Source organism: Polistes dominula, unplaced genomic scaffold (genome assembly GCF_049000335.1).
Source record: "Polistes dominula isolate Pdom_NZ unplaced genomic scaffold, Pdom_raw_medaka contig_23, whole genome shotgun sequence".
NCBI classification, from domain to species: Eukaryota; Metazoa; Arthropoda; class Insecta; order Hymenoptera; family Vespidae; genus Polistes; species Polistes dominula.
Window position 1 is genome coordinate 1,559,816 of NW_028300963.1, and position 14,418 is coordinate 1,574,233.

Sequence of the window (14,418 nt, forward strand, 5' to 3'; positions counted from 1 at the left end):
ATCGGCGACAATACATAATATTCAAACACATTATGCAATATACGAAACGCGTTCGATAATACTACTATCTCATCCTCCTAACTTTATCGATTTTATTTTCTTATTTTTTAATTTTTTTTTTTTAAACGATATATTTTTAATAAAAAAAAAATAATAATAAGTTGTATTTTTTGGATATAATAATGTATGTTAAATAAGTTAAGCAAGTCTCGAGCTTTTACGATAATTTATAAATTATATATAATTATATATGGTCGATGATATATATGTACTATATATGTATATATATATAGATATAAATAATAATAATAATTGGAGTATAAATGATAATTTACAAATGAGACACTTACCCAGTCTATAAAAAGTGTCGTCGTGAGTGCAATTAATGGACAACATGTTAAAGATATATTTACACGTCACTTCGTTTAGCAATTTGTAATACGTCTAGTATAATGTCAAATATTTTATACGTCAAAATATGAAATTGTAGTTTAGGAGTAGGAAAAGAAAAGGACGAAGGTGGAGGTAAAGGTGAAAGAGTAGGAGAAGGAGGAAGTGATAGAATTTCGCAAATAAGAGTAACAAGTAGTACACGTTTGTTTAATGGGAATAAGAATAGAGGAATAATAAACGTAAGTAAGTAGAACTTAGCCAATAGAAACTGAACGAACTCCGTTGACTGTAGTATCGTCGTCATTGCTGCCAAAAGAAAACCTTGTCAACTGACATTCCTCCCCTTTTATAAATCCCGTTAATAATGTTAACGTTCTCTCCGCACCGCGAAACTCAATAATCGCAATTTACTCTTAGGGAGAAGAACTCTCGCGCGGTTTCGATCGTCGTATTACATAACGCGAGTTGAAAGCCGGTCGCTTCCTTCTCTCCAATATATATATATATATATATGTGTGTGTGTATATATGTGTGTTTGTATCTATCGATTATCGACTAAACTTCTTAAGGAATAAACTAGTAAACTCGATTAAATCTATTCAAATTTATTCTAATTTATTCTAATTTTAATACATCAATTTATTTTAATTTCGTTCGATAAATGTTACAGATAATTTTTTGTTTCTTTTTTTTTTTGGATCAAGAATGAATAAACAATGTAATTAATTATGAAAAAACCATGACGTGATGATGATGACGATGACGATGATGATGATGATGATGATGATGATAGTAATAAAAAAAAAAAAAGAAATAATTCAAGGAAATAAGAAAAGGTACTTACGGTAAAAAAAGTTGGGCAGATACGATCTAATGAAGAAGAGGAAGAAGAAGAAGTAGAAGTAGAAGTAGAAGAAGAAAAAGAAGTTGAAGAAGAACGACGACCTCGGAAGAAGAAGAAGAAGAAGAAGAAGGAAAAGAAGAAGAAGCTTACTCTCTTCGTCCTCTTTGTGAATTACGAGTCTCGATTAATTCCCAAGAAGTTGGACGACGAGGAGAACGAGAAGACACTGACACGCTGAGGACGATCCACGGATTTGATAGTTCCGGTATTATACCGATCGAATATATCGATCTGATAAAATCAGCAAGTACCGTTGTTGATTATGTGAACGAACAACAGCAGGTATATATGAGGTAGTAAAAGCCTCGAGACAACAAATTTTGCCCCGACGAAGATTGCTACTTGAAGTTTAAGTACAACACACAAAACTATCGCGAAAAAATTAACTCGCGCGTTTCCCAAAAACTTTGGAAGGCGGAAACGGAACAAGAATAAGAATAATAAGAAGAAGTCGAAGTCGAAGTTAAAAAAGACGATGTCGTATATATGAGGGAGACCAAAAAGGAAGAGGGGGTTGTAAAGAAAAAATGGAGGGGAGAAAAGGATGAGTTTGCTTTTTGGAGAACGGGAGAAAAGAAAAATGAAGTCGAAGAATGAAAGAAAGAAAGAGAGAGAGAGAGAGAGAGGAGAGAGGGGGCAAAAAGGGAAAAGAAGAAAAGGAAGAGGAAGAAAGGGTTGGAGGGGTTGAAGGTAGAGGTGGAGGTGGAACAGGAGGAAGAGGAGGAAAAGGATGAGGAGCAGGAGGAGGAGAAGGAGGAGGAGGAGAATAGAGGCGCGTGTCCGTCGAATCGCAAGAGCGTGCCACGATTTACGCGCCGCGATTTACGCGCCACGCGTACCCGAGATGGGCATTTGATGGCCGTTAATTGTTCGACGCTCGATCATGCCAGCCGATCGATCGATCGAGCCCCGACTCTCTCCTCTCTGTGTTTCAGAGACGAACGGAGCACACCGCCGTTCTGAGATGCTTGCCCGGCGCCTCTTGTAATCTCTCTCTCTTTATCTCTCTTTCTCTTTCTCTTTCTCCTTCTATCTCTCTCTCTTCCACCCCCTCCTACTCCTCCTTCTCCTCTCCCCACCCGCCCTTTTACTTCGCCCGACGAATCACGAGACGCTCGGTTTCTCCGTGTAAAAGAGAGAGAGAGGAAGAGAGAGTGAGACCCACCCCTCCCCTCTACCCAATTCTCCCTCTCTCTTTCTATCTTATCCCTTCTATCTTTCTCTCTCGTAGTGTGTTTACATCTACCGTCGTTACCCTGGCAGACCCTACGACGACAACGCGACGAGGACACGAAGAAGAAGACGAGGACGAAGAAGATGAGGACGAGGACGAGGACGAAGAGGACAAGTGAGCACGCACGGCGACGCGACAGGCCGCCACGCCTGGTGGGGGATAACTGAAGACCGAGTGGGGGACTCCCCAGTTCGTTCATTGGTCGAATGATCGAAAACATTAAACTACCGACAGATGGCACTCTTGGTACCCCACCAAAGATCGATAGCCCCTAACGTTTGAATACTACTTCTTCGTATCGCTTCAAAGCTTCTTTCCTTCCTCTCTTCTCTCTCTCTTTCTTTATTTATTTCTATAATATCTTTCTCTTATTTTATTTCGTGTATTTTTTTTTTTCAATCTTCTTTCTGCATCGCATAATTATCTGTTGTTTCATTTTATTTATATTTTAATGTTATTTGTTTGTTTGTTTTTTTTCAGTTATCAATGGTATAATATTTTTCAACGAACAATTGTTTTCAGATTTAGACCTTAAATTTCTAATCGGATTAACTTGATTTTCTTCGATAAAGAAAAAAAAACCATTAGAATTACTATAATTATATATATATATATATATTTGATATGTTATATTATATTTTTGAAATGTTTTCTAAATTAAATTATCGAAGAATCGATATAGATTCTTCCTTTTAGAATTTTATATTAGGTTAAAACGTAAACCTGATCCTTTCTCTTTGAGAAGGACCAGCTCGAAATTTGATATTTCTATCGTGTCCTTCCAAGCTATAAAGGGGTTGTGTTGTAGTCGCTCCAACGAATCGGAACCGACCCTCGAAAGAAGTCGATCTTAAGATTCTAGACGGTTCTAGGATAGAGGTGATGCAATATCCGTAGAAGGACAAGTTCTCTCGAGTAGCTTGTCTAATAGGGGAAAGGAAGAAAAAATATATCAGTACATAAAGGGAAAAGTAAAAAAAAAAAAACATTGGAGAGAAATAAAAGGAGAATTCGGACCGGAAGACACGTGAACTGTACGCGTGATAAATTTCTTCGAAAAATTAACAAACTAAACGAACAGACAACGTTAATTAACAAAAAAGACAATAATAAACAATTCGCGTGATCGGTTTATTAATAATCGTAATGATTGTAATAAAAAAAAAAAAAAAAAGAAACAATACTGGAAGAGGTTGTAAATAATTTCTAATAAAGATTCTATATTCGCAACGATCAACAACACAATGTGATCCCAAATAAAAAATGATCTAGGATAAAATTCAATAAGCGAAACCTCGAAATGAATAAAAAATAATAAAAGCAGAAAAAGGAAAAGGAATAAACATATTACGACACAAGCTTGTAACAGTAATATAGTGTTGATGACGAAGAAGGCATTGAAGGTGGTCTCTAGCGTGCTCGCGCGCTCTCGCATGCTCGCAGATACTACTACCACCAACTAGTTATAAGATATATATATATATTATAATACATATACATAGAACGGGACTAGGAGGTATAGGATAGGATAGAAGGAGAAGAAGGGAAATGATGTAGCTTCTATCGCGCTTATAGCGGGCGTGAACACGCGGAATGAGACGTCGATTGGAACTCGTTTTGAATCGAACGAAATAAAACGGTCGCGAGAGCAACATCGAGAGATACGCTATGGTATACGAGGAAGTGTACTTTCGTACCAGAGCTACACACAGAGTATAGAGTCACTGAATACGAAGAGCTCCAACAGTAGAATGAAATGAAGGAACAACTGCTGGAGCAAGAGGAAAAGGATGAACAAGATGCGAAGGAGATGGAAGGAGTAAACGAACAGGATGAAGAAGATGAGGAGGTGGATGAGGTGGTTATGGGGGTGGGGCGGGAGCCAAGTAGGGTGTGGGTTGGAAGAGTAGTCTTAAAAGATTCTGAAGTAGAGAATACTATTCTTCGGAAGATTGAAGTTACTTTTTCGCGCCAAAACGAGCTCTGCTCTTTTACCTTTCGATCCTCTTCAAGGCCATTCGAAGGGCACGAATAAACGAAGGAAGGACGCTATCGGGTTACGTAAAATCTCTCGATTTTGTAACTTTTTAAAATAACTTCTTCCCTTGTTCCTTTCTGTAAGCAGTTTACCGTTTATCGGATTGCCCGGAATATTCGGTCAATCATTTTTAAAAGAACATTCATTGACGTTCTTTTGAACTTGTCTAATCTAATTTTTATATATCTGTAATCAAAATAATGATTAGATTGCAGCACGAATACGACGAGGAAGAAAAAGATGGATCCAATACGAGAGACCCAATGAACTCTCCTCAGGCAGGGTCTCTAGCGTTGCACTGTCCGAGATGCTTTACTGCAATCTCCGGTGTGCTGCGATACCGTGAGGTAATGCAAGTACCGAGGATATAAATCGCAATCCCACGGGCGTACATTCCATATTGTTCCCCCTAATAAACTGGGATAAGCCGAACGCGAAAGCCAAAGACTATCTTTTTCTCTTCTTCTCTGTCTGTCTCTCTCTCTCTCTCTCTCTCTCTTACTTACACGAGCAAATAGCAAGGAAAAATAAATTCACACGTACGGATACGGTGGTAATTTAACTTCCATTCGATTTCGAATCTATCTGTCTTCCTTTTTCTATCTTTTTACATGTAAGACTCTTTTTTTCTCGTTCTAAGTAAGGAAGAATAGTTTCTTATGAGACGATAAAACATTAAACGCGATAAAATACCTTCCTTTCGTTCTTCTCTCTTAATTAGTTAGATTTAAGATATTATTATTTATATTATCAAAATATAAAGAGAACGTTACGTAATTTATATTTTGTTCTTTTTCTAAATACGAGATAAATAAAGTAAGTTATCATTTCGAAGAGTTAAAGAGCTTGCACAAGATGTGTCCCTTGAGAAAAAAAATGACAAAAATATGCGATTAGAAATGATAAATCGAATGCGTAAGAAAGCTCGTGTCGCGATTCTTCGAGTTTTGACGGATCAACAGAGAACAACAACGATGACAACGACGACAACGATTCGCTAACATCTGCTTCTCTCTCAGCCACGAAATGGGCTCTATAAATAAAAGAATGAAAAAGGGCAAATGAGCGTGCGTGTCTCACGTGAAGCAAATAAGAAGGCTACTCGTATCTTCTTGGACTTTACAGCAGGCTCCCTAATAAGACTCAGAGACACACGAGGTCGCCTCCAACGAAATGTTAAGTGGATCCGATTCTTCTTCTTCTTCTTCTTCTTCTTCTTCTTTTTCTTCTTTCTTCAACGAATATCTAAGAATTTAATCTTTTAATGTAACTCAACTTTCTCTTACTCTGTCTTTCACTCTCGTGTAATTATTTCTCTACTTAACTATCTAGAAATGTAATCGTACCGATTGATAATATAAATCGATTTAATGTATAATCTCATATAATCAAATATTATTAATTCTTGAATGTATGTTATTACAAAGAATTGTTAACAATTATACAACCATTTAATTGGTTAGATATAAATTTTCATTATTTTTATGTCCTATTAATTTATAGATTTAATCGTAGATCATGATCAAATGTATAACACGATTTTCTAAAATATATTTTGAAGGATATTTTCGTTAATATTGAAAGAACAAAATTAGTAAGCATTGTTTTAGTCCCCATTATTATCTTCTTTGCAACTTGGTTGTATAATTTAAAACGTCAATGAACGACGTATATATACGAACAATGAAATCGATCGAAGGTCGTCTGTTGAAGAAAAAGAATGGTCTCTCTCTCACTCTCTCTCTCTCTCTCTCCGGTTGATCGTTGCCGACGCACGTGCGTTTACACGAGACTCCTTCTTCTTCACGGCTTGGTCCTAACGATAGACCAAATAATATCGCACGAGGCTAAACTTGAGAAGAAGGAGAACCAGCAGCCCTTTGTAATATCGTACGACCTCGACGACATCGTCTGACTGACATTTTGCTACGTTGCGAAATACGTACTTCTTTCTTTTATATATGCATATCTAACAATACAAAATATTAATTGATTATATTATAATAAATTATTGAACACGGAAATGTAGAAATGCGGAAGAGCTTAAACTTCCACGATTCAAGCAATATAACTTGATCGTAATTATCTAAGAATTCGGTATTTCGATATACATTTTACTTTAGCACTTGTGTAACATTATACGTGGGTTTAAAAATAAGAAAATGAAATTGACAAAAAAACAGAGACCAAATCTTCTCTCTCTCTTTCTCTTATTTCACTGATATTGCAAAATAAATAATTATTTTTTTGTCGCGACTCGAAAGCACATTAAAGCAAAGTATGATAATAATACTCGATAGACAAAGCGAACATAATCCAACGAAATAAATGAAATGCTATCGAATATAACATTGATATCAATATTTTTTTCAAAATACTTGATACGTTATCGTTATATCTTCACGTATGACATGTGTGATATAGAAGTTACGAAGTTACATTATAAACGTAATAATAATAATAATAATGTTATTAATACTAAAAATAATTAGAAAGAAAAAAAAAGGAGATAATATTATTAAACAAATTTGTACGCTATATTTGAAAAACATTCATTTCAATGTAAATAATAAGAACTCTAAATTACCATAAACAAACTGTTATATTATAAAACAATGGTAAAACGCAATAAGACGTTACACGCCAGATCGTAATTAAAAAAAAAAGAACAAAAATGTAATAAAACAGATATAAGAGTATTCATTTCGAAGTTACGTATGGCTTTATACAGGGTTAATTATACAAACATAACTGTATGTTCTCGTGAATGAGTTTTACAAATATTACATTTATCGTATAATTATTATTCTTTCTCTCTCTGTATGTTCTCTTGTTTAAACAATTATTTTGATTGACAATTATTTCTCAAATGATACAGTTGTTAATCAAAGAAACAAAAAATCAAACGATTCGGAATGGAACACCTGTCGATTAGAAATTTCTTTCTATTTCTTTCAAATAATAAAAAAAAAAAGAAGAAAGAAGCAAACAGGAAATATCATATCGTATAACGGCGATAATAAAAACGTACCGAAAAAAATACTTTCAGTTGGCATAGAGAGAAAAAAAATAAATGTCGATTCGGTCATGGAATTCGATATCTTTGTCAAAGAACCCGCGAAGTTGTTCGATAAGCATGCGCGAAAGCTTGTTCGTAGCACTCCAGGCGTACACACAGCTATCGGAACAGGTGTACGAATGTATATACCAACACAGACGGTCGACCAACCAGGAAGCGATCACGGACAACTGGTCACTCTTCGGAATTCTGTCCGATGCGATTACACGTTCCCACAGCCCGTTTTAAAATCGACATCCTCCCCACGCAAGAACTCGCGCGAATCTTTTACCATGTAATAGTTGGTAGTAATAGTAGCAGTAGCAGTAGCAGTAGTAGTAGTAGTAGTAGTAGTAGTTGTGTGTCATTAAACCTCGAATTTCCAAGCCCGGTTATTTACACCGTTGTTACATCAAGAAGAAAGAAAGAGAAAGAGAGAGAGAGAGAGAAATAAAAAAGATGATATCGTACTCTTTACAAAATTACAACCCATATCCTTAAATCTTTTATTCGATGAGAGAAATGAATGTTTATAAAATATACGTCAAAGTATTACTGTTATATTTAATAATATTGAATAAAAAATATAAAATTATAAATACGTACTGTAACATCCAATGTAATTAACAGGAACGTTCTTCTTCCCTTCCTTTTCTTTCCGTTTGATTGTTTTTTAACCGCACACGGTATTATTGAAAACAAATGGAAGTACTTCGGCGAAGATATCGATATTAGGATCTAGACTACGGCCGAGCCCCTCGATCACTACCATACTGAGAATCACGCTGCTAAAGGATCCGTCCTGCTTCACCCGGTGACGAACCATCGCGGAAAATAATTCAGACACAACGGTACTTACATTCACCTGCAAAGGTTCAAACAACCGCTCAAGAAAAAGTCGTTGCACCTTTACTTCGATATTACTCAACTTATTGTTTGATTTATATTATATTATTTATCGTGCATTTTCTTTTTTTATTTTATTTTTTTTTTTTTATTTTTTTTTTAATTTAATTTGTCATTTAAATGTATATTATTGTAACAATGATAATTATAATAATAATTTTTTCTTTTCTCATTGCGAGTTATCGGCAAAAGAAAAAAATGAACTTACAAATGATTAATAAGGAAATCTTACGTTAGTTAAATTAATTTGATTTTTAAGATAATTCGTCACTATGTCGTTCATCGTAGTTTTGAAACCATCTGGATCTGGTGTCATATGCAAAGAATGTTCTAATATATATTCCGCTGCGAGTTCACCCTTTAACGAAATAAGCAGAAAGTATTATTCAATAATGAATATAATATTGTATATGCAAATGCACACACACACGCTCACGCACGTACACGAGCGCACATACATACATTTCCCATCAATACCGATCGAAAGACATCTCGAAGATTTTTTCGACATCGGTCGTTCAGGGATACCACCAAACCACAGTCGAGTATTACCAGTCTCGGATCATTCTCCGTATAATCAGAGCTAATGACTCTCAAAAAAAGATCAAGAAAAGTAGATGTCGGTTTCTTTACTTCCTGAACCAAAATGTTACCCGGGTGGAGATCGCAATGTATAAAATTATCGTTGAATACCTGCGGTGGACAAGAAAGCGTCTCTTTATATTGGTAAGAAATTATTTCAAAGAAGGATCCTCGAATGTGCGTGCATGTCTGCATTTTATTTCACTCACCATTTTAAGAATCATCGTAATACCCAATTTCGCCAATTTACGTTGTACATTATTATTTTTATAATCGAAATAATCGGATATAGGTGAGCCCTCGTGAAAAGTTTCAACCAATATCTTGTTACGCGTATATTCCATGTAAGGTCGAGGAAATGTTATTTCGTTCCTTTTCAAAAAATTATTGCTAAATTTAATCAAATTATATGCTTCCAATCTCAAATCGACCTTCGTAAAGAAAATTAAACCAATAGGATTATAATTTATATTCAAAAAATACGATTATTAAGTTAACTATTTACTTGTTGTTCCATCATCAATGAAAATTCATCGATACAATCGGTTAAACTCAGCCAATGTAAATCCGGTACGAAATACGTGATGAGTTTACTAATCATTCGCATTATCTTCAAATCTCTCCTATCAAAAATAACAAATATATATATATATATGTACATATGCAGTTATTTTTATTATCCCTTTTATTTTATAAATAAAAAAATATATAGAATTATATTTATAATATATATTCTCATACTTCATATGACTTTTGATACCAGGATGAAGGACCTTAACGGCAACTGGCTGCAATTTTCTACCAATTTGATCAATCTTTTCGTGTTCCTCTCTGGTCAATATTTTCTCTAAGATTGTTATTGCAAAATGTTACACGAAAGCAATTTCATTTAGACCATTTTCTCTCTTTCTTTCTCTCTTACCCAATAAAGTGAAGAAGTGTCCCATATTTAAATATTCGATAGCTGCAAAATGGTAATATTATTATTAATCTCATTTCTATTTTCCGCATCTATAAAAATATCATTTTCTACGTTACTTTCAACGAAACGCGATAGCCGAGGTTCTTGTATCCTTTCCGCATGAACGTTGAGATCAACCCACGCCTTGTAAACCTGCAAATCGATAAACAACCGATAAACAAATATTATTTATGTTGTATGCAATACAATTTAATATTAATTAAAAGATAGTTTTTGATTTGATTTTTTTTTTTTATAAAGATAAAAATGAAAGACCATTAGAAGTAATGTTTTACCTCTGTACCTGGGCACAACATCCCGAACCAATTGGAGTATCGTCCTCAAATTTGACAAAAATGTCTCTCCAATTTGGTCCGTAGGTTGCTTCGAGTAAACTTTTAGTATACAACCATGAATGACGTGATGCATTATGTTGTAATTGTACGAGAGAATTACAAACATTTTCGGGAAATAGATCCTTTCTCGTTGACATCCATTGACCAAATTTGATAAAAGTCGGACCCAAGAATGTGATTACTAATTGAATAAATAAATAATATATTAAATAGAATATTTAATAAAAAAAAAATTAACATTTATTATATAATAAACAATATACGATAAATAAATATACATAATATTTAAAAAATGAAAAATAAAAAGATATAAAGTAATGAAATAAAATAATTGGATAAATGCGGTTAAATCTTGAAATTACCTTTACGAAGGATAGTCGGAAAAACTTGGGAGTTTGTCAGTGGGATTATTAAAAAGGCGGTGGCCAAGATAATGGCGGCTAAGGTTATGACCACGAGCCTTGCGATTATCAAAATTGCTTCGGCTGTACCGCTAAAGAAACCCCCGTTGTTCTCATCGGTTTTTACGAGCGGACGAAAATATCTTTCCTTATTTCCGACCTTCGACTCGTGGGAGATCGTAAATATCAAATTAAAAATGATCCTACTTCTGAGATTAAATTTATCGAATCGATTTATCCTCGAATCATATCGATTCTCCCTTCGCATATCGAACTTCGATTTATTTCCCGTGAAACCGCCATTTTGATATCTTGCAAATCTCAAAACGTTGAAAATTCTTATAATCTTTTTACTTACTTTAAACATCCTTTATCTGCTATGTTCAATCTATTTTTATAAATATTTTTCAGATTAATATTTTTAATATATGATTATTAATATTTATAATAAAATATTATATGATAAATGTGATTGATGTTACAATGATTAATACCAAAATTGACAATATTTGATTATAGTAAATAGATAATACTTATAATCAAATATATTTTTATGCACCCTGTTGCAATTTATAATTTTATAATTATAATTCAATCCTTTGATATAACTCAACTCTTATTATTAATAATAACCTTTGTTAAACATATATCAAATTCTTATACAATTATATTTCGAACATATAGCAAGCAACCATAAGAATCTTGACATTCTCCAATTTCGGTTTTTCACGGTAACATATTTATGTATATTTTCTTTTATTAAATACTAACTTTTATTAAAATATAAAACAATATATTAATCTTATAACTTATTTTATGTTTTTCAAATTAAATTACGAACCTTAACGTCATCAATTCAGTCGTCGTATTCAAATCCATGATAATAAATGTCACGTATTACAAAATTAATCTTATCATTCTTTTGATGAAATCTTTATCGTTTGATTATTTTCTTATATAAAACTATAATCGTAATACACTTTTTTTATTAATTATAATTTACACGAAATTACCGAAATAATAACTGATGACTTGAATGCGTGTATAAATAAAAATGGCGCCTCTCTCCCCGATGTTTAACTGTGATTGACAATTTTTATAAAATTATTGTTTTAAAATTGTAATTTTAAAGAGAGAAAAAATAATAATAAAATTCTCTTTTATGAATATTTTTAATGACATTTAAATGAAAAATAATTAATTTAAATATATAATTAATAGAATTTGGATCTTGATCTTTTTTGAAAAGGATGAATGTAATTGGTCATTTCTGTTGTAGCTTAGTATCCTTACAAATGATTCGTTCCAGTATTACATTCAAGTCTATCCTGTAAAGGAAGGAACAAAATAAGAAAAAATACGAGCGAAATAAATGATACTTTTGTTAATAATTATCATTAATGTTGTTTTAACAAAATAAGAATTAAAAAATTACTTTATACTATAGTGAAAAGTGTCAAAACCTAGGGATTTTACGAAAATAATCATAAGAAATGGGAATAATATCGTAAGACTATTAACATGCATAAATAAAAATATCCAGGAGCTTATCCTTGTTCTTAACAAATGATTTGCAAATAAAATGAATTTGTTTAAAAATATGAAGGTATTTAATTATTATTTTTTTCTCTTTTTAATGAACGTATATAGATAGAGGAATAATGTTTCTTTCCACGATTATGGCAATATTGTATGGCTTGGTTTAACGGTTAAAAATAAAGCAGCGCTAGAAACAGACGCGAGAAATAATAAAATGTATACGTACAGTTATATACACTGATCTAACGTGACATTCCTCGTTTTCACGCTTCTGCAAGTGATTAAGATAAATAAAAAAAAAGTTTATATATATTAAAAGAAAATAATAAATATAAAGTATATGTATATAAAACGTTACGGTCCGATAAATCTCAATAAAGAGAAATGAATAAACAACGACGATACTAAAAGGTAGCACACGTTCAGGATGGAGAGAAAGTGACAAGTTATTCTTAACCACAACACACCTGGGAACCTTTCTACTGGAATAAAAAAGGATCAATAAATAAATGAAGGAAGATTGATATACGCGTAGAAAGATAATTAGGGTTGTCCCTTATAAAGGAAAACCCTCTTTAGAATGCCTACAGTAGTGAATTCTTCCTTGACATATGAAATTCTTATGTACTTGAATTCCTTTTACTTTGGTATGTTTGCTGTGTGCGAGTTGGGCATGGGACTCTTCAAGGCTGCTAATTTGCCATCTCCGGGCACGAGTACTACACTAACTGAGTTTGCACTGTTATTCTTCCTTATAGCTACGGAGGGTGCCAGGATCTATTTGGGAAGGAAAGGAAATTTAACTGAACGAGGCCTACCAATACTCATTGGAATTTTTTTAACGTTTCCTAGCTCGTTGGCAACTTTGTATTTCTTATTTTGGCAGAATTATGTGCTTAAATTAGAAGTTATCCTTTGTAGTATACAATTAGTCATTTTAGCAGTGGAGCTTATTATATCGGTCATGTACCTCATAGCTATTTATCGTCCTCCATCTCCTAAAGAATGATCTGTGCGTTATTGGTTTTGTTTCTGAGACATTAGCATGTTGCACGTTGATACGCTATTACATTATATATATTTTACACTTACTTACATATCTTGCGTATTATCAAACACTCAGATATTTTAAAAGACTATTGTATTCCTTATGATCGAACAAGATTCTGTGTCTTAACTAAACAATTGAGAGCATCTTTACCATGGTTTCACACGTAGATATAATTAGATCCTTTTCAAAAATTTCTATACGTAAATAATATCATTCATTCTTATTATTAAATCTTTCATAGTTAAGACAATTAATGATGCGAATGTTCATGTATTTTCATATGTTAGATTATGAAAAGAAAAAAAATGATACCAAAGATAGTATAAAATAAAAACTGCATTTCTAACTCGACTGCAGAAAATATTAATAAAGTATATATGTATATATATTTTTGTTAAAATTCTAATATAGCATTATATAATATTGTATTCATTCTCAAATTAATTATTAACATCAAAGTTTATAATTATATACAATATTTAAAAGCAACTCTATTAAGAAAAAAGTCATTTATGTATTTATAATATAGTTTGAATTATGATAACATTAATATCGTAGTTCCTTAACTTAAAAACATAATCAAATCTGTAAAAGTATGACGGTAATATTTTCTACTGCCTGAAATAAAATTATCTTCTATAAAAAAGAAAGTAAATTAAATATTATTCCCACGTTAATAAATATTTTATTTTTTAATCTACGAACCTAGAAACATTGTTAATAATTTTTTTTTTCAACTATAATAACTATAATCAAAAAAACGACCAATACTGTTTAAATTATTCATTGAATACGAATAGTACAGCTGCAATATCATAATGCAACAAATGACTTCTAATATCGTTAACAATAAAATATTCACATAAATTTCTATTTATATATATAATAATAATAATAATAATAATATTAAAATAAATACTTTTTAAAAATAAATAACATAGTAATGTGTCTTTTTTGTTATTATAATAGTCAACAATTTATACATCAGACATATA

At 32.4% G+C, this 14,418-nt stretch overlaps 3 protein-coding genes across 7 annotated transcripts in view; 1 reads left to right on the forward strand and 2 right to left on the reverse strand.

Annotated features, from left to right (window-relative positions):
* Positions 1-8,256, reverse strand: part of shd (cytochrome P450 family 24 subfamily A member shade) — a 23,783-nt gene extending 15,527 nt beyond the window's left edge. The window contains exon 1 of one of the 5 annotated variants that reach the window (XM_089172601.1): positions 8,234-8,256. Coding sequence is in view for 1 of the 5 variants with exons in the window: in XM_015318781.2 (XP_015174267.1) it covers positions 351-396 (46 nt within the window). In the remaining 4 variants the exon portion in view is untranslated. Of the gene's footprint in view, positions 1-350; positions 1,188-1,237; positions 2,387-8,233 lie in introns of those variants that run through there. The other 4 variants (XM_015318784.2, XM_015318785.2, XM_015318786.2 and 1 more) reach the window with 4 other exon arrangements.
* Positions 5,548-12,343, reverse strand: LOC107065327 (putative aarF domain-containing protein kinase 2). Its single transcript, XM_015318917.2, has 12 exons — positions 11,675-12,343; positions 10,795-11,221; positions 10,381-10,613; positions 10,154-10,229; positions 10,038-10,079; positions 9,857-9,962; positions 9,621-9,738; positions 9,325-9,546; positions 8,996-9,226; positions 8,766-8,891; positions 8,234-8,492; positions 5,548-6,538 (listed from the first exon to the last, which is right to left on the reverse strand). The coding sequence occupies exons 2-11, from the start codon at positions 11,198-11,200 to the stop codon at positions 8,301-8,303; spliced, it is 1,752 nt and encodes a 583-aa protein (XP_015174403.2). The 5' UTR covers positions 11,201-11,221; positions 11,675-12,343; the 3' UTR covers positions 5,548-6,538; positions 8,234-8,300.
* A 197-nt stretch (positions 12,344-12,540) lies between these two features.
* Positions 12,541-13,436, forward strand: LOC107065326 (transmembrane protein 216). Its single transcript, XM_015318916.2, has one exon. The coding sequence runs from the start codon at positions 12,953-12,955 to the stop codon at positions 13,379-13,381; it is 429 nt and encodes a 142-aa protein (XP_015174402.1). The 5' UTR covers positions 12,541-12,952; the 3' UTR covers positions 13,382-13,436.
* The last annotated feature ends 982 nt before the right edge of the window (positions 13,437-14,418 follow it).